We start from the raw sequence: 13407 nt of genomic DNA, 5'->3' as shown, positions 1-13407 counted from the left end.
TGATTCTGTTGTTCAAAATAAATTGTTTATGGACATATAGATACATTATACTTTGAATGAATAGTGAACACAGATCATTTGCTGGTGATATCTGGCCCTCTTCTGGCCTGATCTGGAATAACTGGGAAATGATCTGTTAACACTCAGTGTAATTTTCCAAGGAAACATGGCCCCAGGACAGTAGAAATCCAGGCAAACCACCTGAAAATAATAGGCTCCTTATGAGGCACTTTCCATTCTTGTAATTAGCTAACACAACTAGTAGAATTTTTAGAGATGAGAGCATGGGGAAGCTTGAATTACTAAGGTGCAAATAATCAAAATTCTGCAGAAGAAGGTTATGCTATCATTTCCCATCACCGAGGAAGTTTTTATTTTCATATAAATTACTGTATATCCTGTTTATGGAACGTGCCAGTGGAACTTCCTTGTACAAGTGAACTAAAATCACTTAAATTGTGTGTTGCCATCTCCCACTGCTGGCTTCAACAGAGCAGAAGTGGATTGTGACTGTGTATCAACCATTTAATTTCTTAATTTCAATTATTCTTGTGAAGTCTTGCAGAAATGGATTTCATCTTGGAGATTATGTATTATAAACCAGGTTGTCCACAGCTTTCAAAAACCCCCAAGTAACCAAAAATAAGCCAAACAAAAACAACCCAAGAAGACTAAAGCACGACCTCAGACTCCCAGCCCCCATATGCTGCAAGCTCAGAACATATTGATGTCTTTTCAAATTCAGGACTAGGTTTTATGTACTTCCTTGACATGTAGCTTCCTTAAATACAGAAAGTATGGGGATTCCCACAACATCCACAATGACTCCTTCACAATGATAATTTGCCAAAGGATAGTCCATGCCAAAATAAAGCTTAGGAAAAATGAAGAATTTTGTTATGAAAAACATGATGTTGAAACTGAAGTATTACAAGAAGAACCCCTACATGCAAGAAGAAGCCATGTGGAATTTAGTATCAGAGTCCACAAAAATTACAGAGCTATAGTTACTTCAGCAAGAGTGCAAGTGCTCCATTACTAAAAGGATATCAAAAAAGGGCAATGTTTGGGTGTTGGAGGGAATAGGTCTAACAAAAAGAACAAGCGTACAGCTTCCTTAAAGAGAAAAAGCAATAACCAAAAGGCTGTTTTGGCCCAGAGGACTTAGATAAACATGTGACAAAGAAATAATTTCCACTGTTAATAAGAGAAATTTTGAGTTGGTTGATGGCAAACACTTTCCTAAGGCCTTACCTTAGAAACAAGACATGCATTGATTTTAGCCTTCTCCTCAGAAGATGTTTTTTTTTCAGATACATAATAGATAGCATATTTTGATGGTATAAGACGTGACACTTCATGAAGATAATGATTTTGTTGGAGTGTGTGTATAATAAAAATTTCAAAATCATCCTGAAAACAACTAGAGCATCAGTGTTAAGACTGAATCACAATGCAAAATACACATATGGGGCATGTAGTCCTCAGAGGAGAAGTGAACGTGAATATGTTCTTAGACCTGTTTGGCTGAGCCACTACCTTTTATATAAAAAAGAAGCAGAAGGATTTCTGTGTAAAGCAAACTGTGTAAGCAAATGTTTGCCCAACCTGGGTTCTCGAAGCAGGAACATGACAGCAGTACTTGTGCACAGGTAGTTATGGGATGTAACTCTTGGTAGGGATTTAGAAGCTGAAGAAATGGGTCCGTTAGGAGCAGGCTGATGGTGAGCACAAAATTGGGCTATCCACAAGACTGCCTCCTTTCCAAGGAGGGGGGTGACTCTAGGAGACTGAAGAGATTTTTCTGACATCTGCCTGACTGAGTGGTACTGATACCTCAAGGTCTCTATACCTCAAGGTCTCTATCTTCTGTGCTGGGCCTGAGATTCACTGAACATTTACAGTCAGGTTAGTTGAAAAAAGCATTGAAAAAGGTCTGAAGAAGACCTCTTGTTAAAAGTTTTTCACCTGGGGAAGATGATCTGAGGAAAGCCTCAGTTCTTTGCTCATGCAGATGAAATGCAGAGTGCTGTTAAGGAGCAGAGTAAGGAAAGTAAATCTCAGGTGAATCTCTGGTTCTGAGTGACTAAGAATGGCCAGTCCATCACTGTTACTATTGACTAAAGTTGTTATTCAAAGGAGTTGTACAAAACATATTAACTTCTGAAGGAAGATTATGGGCCTTAAAAACATACACATTTCTTACCACAGTCTCAGTAGTGTAGCAGTCCGTGTGTCAGACCCTGCTCCATTCTGTTGGGCAGTTGACAGCTGCAGCAGACACAATCCAGAGAAAAAGGCACAGCAGCCCTCTGGCCCATTTGTATGTCCAAATCCATTTCATATTAATGGGTCTCAAGTAGGGAGCTGGATCAGAGTTTTTTTACAGTAGGTTTGGGTTAGATCCAGAGCATCAGAGTCAAAGACCTATTTAGCAGACCAAATCTACACAAAATGGATGTGATTCATTGTCTATGCATGTTGAAAAAGTCAGGAGGGAAATTTTCCCTTTCAACAATTTAACTCAAAAACTTATTGTAACATAATTAGTCATCTGGAAAAAAGGAGATGTAATTACATAAGATAATTTTATGATTCTCTGACAGATACCCAAAGCCTACATGTGAATCTGTATCTGCCTAAGGAGGAGAAGCAAGTCCTGCTCATCCTAAAAGTTGAACCTTGGATTAGTTTTTAAGAAGCATGCAAGATAAAAAGCAAGACAATTAAAACATACTCTCCTTTAATATAACCTTTAATAAATAAACCCCTTTTTCTGTGTATTTTTCCAGGTACCTGCTAGTGAAAACTATTGTGATGTGTTGTGGCATATTGTAGTGATTTGTTCCTTCAGGGTGGGTGGCATGCACTCTGGGGGTTTAATTTTCTATATTTTCAATATAGATAACAATGCTGCAATGATATCTAAGTACAGCATGGTGCTTGGGCAGAACTGTGTAGCTGTCACTTTAATTCACTTTGAGAAAATAAGAAAGATTTCCTGTATTTCAAACAAGTCTATGTTTACATCATCCCTCGTAACAAAATAGCACGAATTGTTTCAAGTGAGTAATCAAATACCTTCCACCAAAAAGAGCAGGAGCTCGTTTAGCTTCATTCGTAGGGAGGTAAAGTTAGTACCCGGAGCAAAAGGCGGCCGCAGAGCTGCCACGCGGTGTCAGTGTGATGCAGAGAAAGAGCCCGGTCTCGTTCCTCTGCTCCGGCCTGAAGTCTGGCAGAGACCAGGACCTGACAGGGTGTTTGTAGTAATTTGGTGTTTCGGGAGTTGATAGTCTGATAGGGGCTCACGTGGGGTATTACGTGCTAGCTAGGAAAAATATGGAATATATTGCTGTACCCCCTACGCTATCCATAAACGGCATAATCTACCAGAAATCATATGCTTCATAGTTGCCTCATCAATGAAGCCACTTTTATCTGAATGAATTCATGAAATAAAATGATGGACCAACTTTTGTCTATTCCTTGTTTTGGGAAAGCAGACAGACAAAATACAGGTGCTGGTGTTTCTTTATTTTCTGTCTAAAGGACAGGATGTTTTTGTGCAATCCTACTAGCCCACAACTTGTCCTGGTGTGGATGTACAGAGCAAAAAATATTTGAAGACTGGTTTAATGAAGTCTAATAAATAATCCTAGAGAGATTTTAGGCATAACTGTAAACTATTTGGAAGAAGATCCTGCTGCCTCTCACAATCAGAAGTAACCATACAGCACAAAGAGATTTTATCAGCCTTTTGCTTGTTTTTCTCTGACTTGTGTTGAGAGGGCCATTGTATTTGTGTGTGGTTGTTAACAAATATACATATTGTTTCTAATAAATTGTTTTATGATAAGGTCTGTGGAGAATGACAGACAGAAGCCAAAGAAAACATTATATAAATAACGTCTAATTTGCTTTTCAACTGTATAAAATTAAAGCACTCATAAGGACAGAAGAGTCTTGCTTCATTTCTGCATGTAGAAAATCCACTATTTCTTCACACAAAACCCAAGCTTTTACCCAGATAATCCTTGCACTCTTAAGGCTGGTTGTACTTACAAGATTTGCCATGCTTATTATATGCTTGCAGAAGTCAGAAAAGCCAGAACAGAAAATCCCCATTGCATACAGTTATCCAAAGGGTAACACAAGCATACTCACGCCTGTAGAGTAGAATATTGCATAAGGTGACACATTTATACTATAACTGCATCTTCATGAGAATAGCTAGATGATACAGGCAGCTACAATGGGGATGTCTGCATGTGTAAGTGCTTGTGTGTGTGTAAGGTTAAACTTCACAGAATATCCTTACTCAAGGTGTTTTCCATGTGGACTTATCTCTAAGTCAGGCACCTTCTTGTGAAGTGGGATGGCATTGCCAATTCTTCCCTAACAGCATTTCCTGGTGTCTGTAATCAAATGACTGTAAAATGGCACTTTCTAGAGTGCTCTTTAGTACTCCTGTGGATCATAAGGATAAGCAGCAATGCTGTAGCACAGCAAGAAAAAACAAATGTTGCTTTCCCTTGAAAATACTGATCCCAGGTGACTTCTCACAGGCATTAGCCATGCTGGGACAGGCATTAGCCATGCTGGGATCCATTCAAGATCACTGGCTAGGGCATATTCTTATCTATGCAGTTCTTTCCAAGGTGACTACTTAGTGGCTATGGAGCTGTGGCTGGAAGAATCAATGGAAGGAAAGAAATACTTAATTTCTTTGTCATCATATGAAAATCCTTTGAGTCACAGATGAAGAAAAACCTCAGCTGAGAAGATTCCCCCAGATGAGTAATTACAGCTAAGAGGCTGATGGGGAAGCCCACTGAGAGACACTTGTGCCAGCTCCCAAGGTAAGATGAGCTGGCTTTTTTCATTAACTCCTAGCACATTAGATTTCAGAATCTTGATTAGCTTACTGATCTTGGACTTTCTAACCTCACAATGAGCTTAGAATTAGAACAGCATGTATGAATGGAAAAGGCCAAATATGACTTCTTACTTATTTCCATTGCTCTGTAAATTAAAAAAGCATACATAACACCATATCACAGTGTATTAAGATTATATCAAGTACCTTCCCACATGTTACATTGTCTAAAGTTTGAATAATATTTCAGATCTAATTTGAATCCTTGTCTTTCTCTTTCATTTACCAGATTCACTGGCTTATCACTTTCCTAGTAGGTTGATACTAGGTTGTAATTTTAGCTGTTTGCAGAACACTATTTTGTGCAGTTTGTGCTCCTGGAAGTGCTTATTGCCCAGCAAATGCCACAGGAGCCAGCCTGTGTCCTCCCAGGAGACCTCCAAGGCACAAAGTCCCATGCAGTTCCCGTAAAATTGTGCAGCCTTAGGATTTTGGGTCACAGGTAGTCCAAACCAGTTTGACTGAAGTTATGTTGGTTAGCTAGGCTACCAGAGTCCTGAAAACTGGCTGAAAAGCTGGTTCTTAGCATTCAGCTCAGGAGCAGGAAAACATATTTTGTAGCTGCTGAAAGCCGCTAAATACCTGCTTTTAATAGGTCTAATTTAAACCAACAAACATTTATTTGGATTGTGCATTTCTTTCAGTGGCTCAATTAACGGGGCTGAGTAATGAATGGAGGCACCACTGGATTGTATTAGCACTGCAGTACTGTGTTAGCAGCCTTTTGGTCCTGCTCAGGAGGCTGTAAAATGCTTTGTTCCTCACAACATAAACACCATTATACTCCTACCAGGGTTGAATTTACCTACCATTAAACAAATGTACACAGTCCTGCAATTGGCACTGCCCCAATAACAGACAGGAGCTGAGGAATGCTGCCACAATATGCAGCCAGGTGTTTCAGGGTGGGACATTTCAGAATGGGCCCATGTTCACTACTCTGGGGATGTGGGCTTGGAGTAGAACAGAGAAGAGCTGAAAAAGCCAGGGCAAGCACAAAGGATTGTAAACAACTCTTCTCTGATCCAGCAGCAATGCTGAATCGTGCAGTGGAGATGGGACCTTAGTCATGCTTCTAAACTCTGTTCAAACATTAAATGTGTTGAAGGCTTTAGTACAGTTTGGGAACAGGTTCCTTGAAGAAATTCCTGGTATTTCCTGGTTCCAGGCAGGCTGAAAAACACTGTGAGAATGTAGTGGCTTTTGGTATGTCCATTTATGGACATGAATCAAAGGAACTGCAGGGAGGAAAAAAAGTGGAAAGTGAGAGGAAAAATAAGTTAACTGAACTACTTCCTCTCTCAGATTCTTCTTGGGTTTTGGGCAAAGCCTTACAGTGGTATTTCATCCCAACTTCTCCTTGCTAACTACTTCCATATGTAGGCATAGTATAACATCAGTTAAAGCCACATTTAAGCACTGTTTTTAAAGAACTTGGGTTTTTGGTGGTAGGATACAAAGTCAGAATGGTTGAATTATTATAGATTCAGGTAAAAATATTACTGTTCCTTCTTATATTTAATGTCCTTTTCAGTATAATGAAATGAAAGCTTTCTTCAAGTGTGAGGTCTGAAAAACTATGCTACATGAGAAAAATACAAATGATCTAGTAAAAAATATGCTATTTCTAGTGGTGTCCAAAAGTCAGTTTTCTCAGCTGAGTCCTCGTCTTTGTGAGACAAACAACTGGATACTGTTCAAAGACTTATTTGTTCCTGTGTGGTTGCAGATCATTAAAAGTGGCTCATTCTTGAGGACTTTTTTAACTAGTGTCTTTTGGATGTGTCTCAGCTCTGAGGAATCTGACAAATTTCCATCTGGAGAGTAGAGCCTATTTCATATGAAAGGGCTATAATCCCTGTCTGTTGTTCACATCTGTATTGTGTTAGAAAGCTAAGCTGCAAATCCATGCAAAAGTGTTATGGTACAAAAATGTGAAATACAATGGTTTAGAACTATTTCAAAGTATTTGATACTCTGGTCTACAGCCACCTTGAATTTCTGTTTAATATTTAATTGAATATCTTTTATCAAATTAGTATTGACTTTACAGAGATTCTTTACCAACTGTATTATTAATATAGCTGGAGATCCATTTAAAGGAGGTAGTAATTAGAATGAATATGCTTTCATATGTGAATAAAATATTTTTAAAGTACAGTAGCAAACTTGCTCAGTAGGATTTTCTAAGGATGCAAGCAACCAAAAGCAGACTTTCAAAACAAGGTATTTTGAAAGAAACATGAACCAATATTCTCTCCCATGTAAGTGACTTTGGACTTTTGAACTCAGGTTTTTATTCTTCCATCTATGCATCTTAGGCACAAAGAATGAAATCAGGAAACTTCTTTATGGTTGAAAGGCCCACATTGTAGTCATCATTTAAGATGCCATAAATTCCACACAAGGGCTCCTTTTTCCTGGGATACCTTTGAAAGAAAGCCTCACAAACAGTATGATGCCTACCTATACCTCTAGGAGAGCTTACAACAAAATATTTTAATTTCTTTACCTTCAGAGATAAAACCTTCAGAGGTCTAACACCTGTGAAATGGTGTAAAATGTATGCTTCTGTCAGAAGACTACACACATTTCTGGAAAAAGGAGTGCAATTCATTATAATGCATACCTGAGATTTATGATTCCTGATATGCTCAGGGAGAGCAACAATGCTTAACAGATTTGCATATGTAGCATACTCCCTTATTTTAATTCACAGTGGCAACAGCAAACCACTACCAAAATATTCTGACAGGCCTCTTCTGTTCTCTGCTGCCCTGTGAAACAGTGCAATAATGTGGCAGATGGAAGGCAAGGCAGTTTTATCATCACACAATCTGGGAAAGGACAGGTAGTGGTCCTGGGCTGCTTTGGGGGAACCCCATTGCAGGTGTCTTTCAGACAGCCCTTCCTCAGCCAGAGCCCTGCTGCTGCTCTCTGACCCTCCAGCCTTGTTTGCCAGGCACAGCTGGACGACAGTGCCAGGGGAGGCCACAGTGTTGTGTGGATTAGGTGTTGGAGATACAGCCCACAGTGCAGAGAGCTGGGAGCAGAACATGAGTGACTCTTGTGGTCGTGAGGCTCATGGGAATGATGGTATTAGGAAATGTCATTCATTATAATATCTGATACTAACTGATAAAAGACTGCAGAGCAGAGCTGTTCATCAAAACGCTTAAGCAGTGTCATAAGCACCCCTTTTCTCACAGGAATTAATCCCAACCTGCCAGGTACATTGTGCTTCTTTCTGTTCTGCTAATCCTGAGAGCTTCTATAGTGATGGTTATGAATGAAGTCCACGTACATCCTGTCCTTTCTGGAACTAGAAATGAGAGTTTTCTTCTTATTTGGGGGTGGAGCCACAGTAGCGGTCAGGCAACCAGTCCTCAGGGTTGTATGAGTGTTTGAAGCGTTTCCAGGGTGAGCTGAATGGCTGCACAATATTCATAATCTGAAAAAAAAAACATGGTGAAAAAATGCTGGAGAGTCTCAGGGAGCATAAGAGCCAGAGGCTACTCAAAAGTATTTTGTATGGGACATAGAAAGCCACTTCCTCATGCCAGGAAAATTCCTTTTATTTTTCAGAGGAAGGGAAAATGCTTCTATGTCCTTGAGCAAAGCCTGGTGAAGCCATTGGCAAGACTCCCATTGACTTCCCATTAGTTTAGGGCTCTGTTGTTCATCATTAGTCAAAGCTGGTGTTACACTGATTTGCTGCTAATGCTAGCTGAAATCAATGGGATTGGAAGGTGCTCAGGAAGGATGGACATTTTTGTAAGCTAACACTCTTTCAGCACCAGGAAATTCCAGATTGAACTTGTTTGCCTGAAAAGGATTCTTGTTGGAGAACATGTTTTTTTCTGAAAACAAGAACTAATGCTTCTAGTGCAAAGGTTAATTTTGAATTCAAAGAATCTCCTTGTCTTAATAAAGGGACAAAAAAAGTCTGTTATTGATGTAGGTCCAAGCACAGGACTGAAGCTTTTCTTTTAGCTTCAGGAGGATGAGGGAGTTGACTCACAACTGTCCTCACAAATAGTTCTTGCTTATCTAAGATGAAGGTTTGGACCATTTTCAAAATGTGTAGCTCTTACAATACTTCTCATCTGTGGCCCTGCAGGAGTTTGAACCCATGGACACTCTGCACAGAACTGTCACATGTAATAGTTTGGCCTTGTCAGCAAGGAGGAATATAATCTGCATAATTGCCACCAGAGTCCAGTGCTCTATCATACCACATTTAGGTGTTAATTCAAGTAAAGCTACATCTAAATTAGCCTTACACTACATGAAGGTTAAACTAGAAGTTTTTTAGAGGTCCCTTCCAGCCTGTCGTATTCTGTGATTTTTATGATACAACTCATTAGCTATTCCCCGAGAATTGCACCAAGTTTTGGACTTCTGCATTTGAGTCTAGAGTCAAGAACCACTTCAATGCTTTTAGTAATTAAAAATATTTTCCTTGCCTTAGTTGAAAACAAATCTTAACCAGTGGAACACCTCAATGAAATTAAGCATGTTGTGTGGTGTATTACAGCAGCCGCTGAATACCATGGTGACCTGACTCCTTTCAAACTACATGTGATGCATGAGGATACCTGCTTCCAGTATCATGACATACTGGGCTTGGCAAAGCAAGCCTGGCCCTTCCCAAAATTCAGAATTCTAAATTCAGAAGAGTAACAAACAGTTACAGTTGGTTCACTAGTAACAGAATAAGTAAATCTTTAGCTTATTCCCAAGTGTATGTGATTCTGAAGAACCCACCACACATTACTTGATTTTCATCTAGCGAAAAGGCAACCCCTTTAAAAACATGAAAAGGAATAGTGGAGACTAAAGGTAAATGAAATACCAAGCCATTTATATAAAAAATATAAATACTTTATTTTCAACTAAAAAGGTGCAAACATGTAACTTTTGGTCACACTTCTCAACAAATAAACTGTCCAAAAACAGCCATAGTCAAAGAAAGAAACAAATGCTCAAGTGGAAAGACTGATGAGCTACAGAACAGCCATTTCTCTTAAAGCCACTTGTCTTATAAAGTAGTAAGTAAACATATTTTGCCAGATGAATGCTTTGTAACATTACAGGCACCTCAGCTTCATCTTGACTTCAACTCACCATTTGGCCCTATCTGAACAATTTCCACTAGAGTATCTATTTCATGCTTTGAATGCATTGTCAAACAAGCTTTAAATCTTACCTATCTTGTTCCAAAAAAGAAGGCTATCATTGAACTTTCAAAGCATTAAACAAAAGCACAAAATTTTAAATTAATTTAGATAACTGTACAAATATATATACACACAGTATTTACAATATTCATAAAAAGTAGCTTGTTACAGGTAAATTAACTGCCACAAGCTGTCCAGTCTAATTGACATGATTCTGATTCTTGTTGGCCAAGCCATCTGAATCAGTGTCAGAGCTGAAACATTACTGTCCTGACTAACAGAACACCTTCTACTTAGCACTTTGCTGGGTGTTTGCATTCCAGCTGTTGCTGTCTCTAAGCCAGCGCCAGCAAACATGCTAATGGTCTCTTCTCAATTGCACTACTAGATGAAGCACGCTGTACCACATTAAGGGAACATTTGCTTGAATCTGCTTTTCCTGCCTGTTTCCCTTAACCCCATCACACCACCTCAGGAACACGTTCTGAAGCTGTGTCTCGCTGTGGTCCCACTGTCCGTTTTACGTTCTTCTTCAAATCACCATTTGGGGTCAGTAGAAAAATTGTCTTAAGTCACATGGAGCAGTTTGTTGAAATTAAAAAAAAAAACTGATTTAAATACCTTGTGCTATTGAATCATGTTTACAAAATGAGATGCAAATCAGTTCAAGTTGAGAATGCATTTAGCGTCTCCTTCTGGCTTTATGCCATGTCTCCATACATCTTTCTGTAGTACAGAGACTCAAAGATGTCATTGTCTCCAGGGCAGTTGTAGTGGCACGCGCAGGTCTTGATGAACATCATTTTCCTTTTCATGATCTCCCCATCAGGGCACTTGAACTCCACAGGGAGGGTGGCTGTTCTGTGGGGTGTGCAGCAGCGCCCGTCAGTGCAAACACCACAGAACTTAGCTCTGTAGGTCTTCACGCTGGTGCAGCCAGACAGCTCAAACTTGACAGGCTTGGAGATTTTGGGGGTGCGAATGCACTTTTTGCCTTTCTGTCAGGATAGAAGTGAATACAAGATGTTTAGAAGGTAGGCTTTCACAAAGCACACTAAGCTTGCAAGTTAGTGGTGAGCAGCCGTGCTAATTCTTACTGTGTTATCATTAGGCGAGATTGTCTTATATAGTGCCATAACACAGCATGAGAGAAAACTAAGGACATTTAACTGTAAATAGTGATCACCACTAGGGTAAAACTCAAATTTCCAAGTAAACCACTTGAAACTGACTACCTGTCAGCTCTGCACTTTTGGTCACTGTCCTTTTGCTAGTGGATGGAAGCAACCTTGTGCAGCATACATGAAGATAATAACATTTACCTTGATGTTCTCCTCCAGGTCTGCTTCACAAGGTCTGACCATGCAGAGTCTACTCTGTTTCTCCAGTCTGCAGAAGGCATTATCATTGGTGACCCTGGTAGAGATACCCATGCCACAGGTCTTGGAGCAAGCACTCCATTCCGTGGTCTGTACCAGGCAGTTGGCACGCATCATTGTTGGGTCTGGACCATAAGTGTCTTCCAGTCTGTAAGCTGCAGGAGACAGAAAACCATAATGAGACCAATGCCTAACCTCACCCCTCTAAATGCTCCTTCCTTTTCCTTGAGAAATTCAGGCAGCTAAAATCCGTGGGGTGATTCCACTAACTGCAGCCCTCCAGCCTCTGCCTGTGTCCATCTAGTCCACTGCCTTCAGCCTCCATCATGCAGGGTGCCCCCTCCCCCAGCTGCCATCTGCAGAGAGCCCCCCACTCACCGGCAAGTGCAGGTCCCACGGCAGTCTGCTCCTTGGTCTCATCGCAGACCCACTCCTCGCAGCACTTTCCAGGGAGCTTCACCCAGCGCGGGTAGGGGCAGTCGGGGCTGGGCAGACGGACGTCCATGCTGCAGAGGGGCACGCAGCCCACCGCGCCGTCCAGGCAGGTGCACTGGTACTTGCAGCTGCTCTGGAAGGACTCTCCGCTCCGGTACACCATGCCGCTGAACACGCACGGGGCGCCGTCCCGAGCTGCGAGGCGCAGGAGGCAGAGCGTGAGTCGCGGAGGTTCCCACTTTCCTCACTCCCTGCCCGGCAGGACCCTGTTCCCGTTCCCGCGGCAGCCCTGGCCCCCACTCACCGGTGCAGACGCCGATTCTGCGGTTGGCGGGGGAGCCGAAATCGCAGAAGAGCCCCTTGTGGTGGTCGCAGGGGTCGCGCTCGGTGCAGAGCTCGCCCAGCTGCTTGGCGCACACGCGGCAGCAGCCGCAGCCGTCGAGCACCAGGGAGACGCCGGCGGGGCAGGTGGGACTGGCTCCGCACTGGCACTGCCCGCTGCACTCCTGGCCCTGAGCCTCCTGAAATTGCCGGAGGGGACAGAGAGAGAGAGAAAGGGGGAGCGTCAGAGCCGCCGCCGGGACCGGCCGGACGGGGCAGGCGCGGCGGCGCCGCGGGCGACAGCACTTACCGGGCTGAGGAGGGCGAGCAGCAGCGCTAGGGCGAACGGGGCGAGGGTGTTGGGGACCATCCTGCAGCGGTCAGCGGCTTGTGGGTGACGAGGCGGCGGCGTCGGCGTCGGGCTGCCGGGCGGCGAGGGGAGCCGAGGTAAACCGAGAGCTTCCCGCAGGGCGGATGTCCTCGGCGGCGCGGACGGGTCTGCGACGGGCCGTGGGCGCTGTGCCGGAGGGTGGCTGCTGCCGGCTCTTGCTGGGCTCCGCTCTCCTCCGCTCCGCTCCGTCCGAGTGCGGCGGGAGAGTAGCTGTGTGACTGCTGAGTGCCGGGACGGACGCCCCTTTATAGGCGGCGGCGGCGCGGCCTCGCCAATGGGCTGAATGGGGCCGCGGACAAACAGCGACATTCCGCGCATTCCTGCGCGCCGCGCCGCGCCGCCCGCCCCGCCCCGCGCCGCCGCCGCCGCCCCGGAGCGGCCCTGACCCCTGACTCCCGCATTCCTCCGGCTGCGCCCCCCCAGCGCACATTCTCACCCCCCCCAATCACGGTTTTTTATTTTTCGTCCTGATGTGTTTTAAATGTGAGTCCCCATCGCTGCCAGCGCTCCCGGCCGCCCCCCCGCCCCTGGCAGCGCGTTATTTCGAGGCGGGCGGAGGGTCCGGCGGGAGGGGGCGGCGGGGCGGTTGCCAGGGGCGTTCGGGGGAATCCGCTATTTCCCTTCCCTTGTGCTCCACGCTCGTCCCTCGTCCCTCCCCCGGGCACAGGGGACGTGGGGCGGGTGGATCGGGGGTGGCGCGGGGTACCCGGTGTCCGGCGGCGAACGGTCCGGGCGCTTTGGTACCAGCGAAAAAAGGTATAATTA

The 13407-nt window shown here is 43.6% G+C and overlaps 1 protein-coding gene across 1 annotated transcript; it reads right to left on the bottom strand.

The window, feature by feature from the left end:
• Nucleotides 1-9798: 9798 nt before the first annotated feature.
• On the bottom strand, nt 9799-12895 carry CCN2 (cellular communication network factor 2). The gene is made up of 5 exons (XM_066547000.1): nt 12562-12895; nt 12235-12451; nt 11874-12125; nt 11439-11650; nt 9799-11114 (listed from the first exon to the last, which is right to left on the bottom strand). Exons 1-5 carry the CDS (start codon nt 12619-12621, stop codon nt 10818-10820), a joined length of 1038 nt encoding a protein of 345 aa, XP_066403097.1. The 5' UTR covers nt 12622-12895; the 3' UTR covers nt 9799-10817.
• Between the last annotated feature and the right edge of the window lie 512 nt (nt 12896-13407).

The sequence above is a fragment of the Molothrus aeneus genome, chromosome 3 (assembly GCF_037042795.1).
Source record: "Molothrus aeneus isolate 106 chromosome 3, BPBGC_Maene_1.0, whole genome shotgun sequence".
Lineage (NCBI taxonomy): Eukaryota > Metazoa > Chordata > Aves > Passeriformes > Icteridae > Molothrus > Molothrus aeneus.
This window is presented reverse-complemented; position numbering and strand designations above follow the sequence as displayed.

Excerpts from the sequence above, each read along its gene's own strand:
- CCN2 (XM_066547000.1), bottom strand. The coding sequence starts at position 12,621 with ATGGTCCCCAACACCCTCGCCCCGTTCGCCCTAGCGCTGCTGCTCGCC. Across the intron at positions 11,651-11,873 it reads CGTGGGACCTGCACTTGCCG|CTTACAGACTGGAAGACACT; the intron begins GTGAGTGGGGGG and ends TGTCTCCTGCAG. Across the intron at positions 11,115-11,438 it reads ACCTGGAGGAGAACATCAAG|AAAGGCAAAAAGTGCATTCG; the intron begins GTAAATGTTATT and ends CTATCCTGACAG.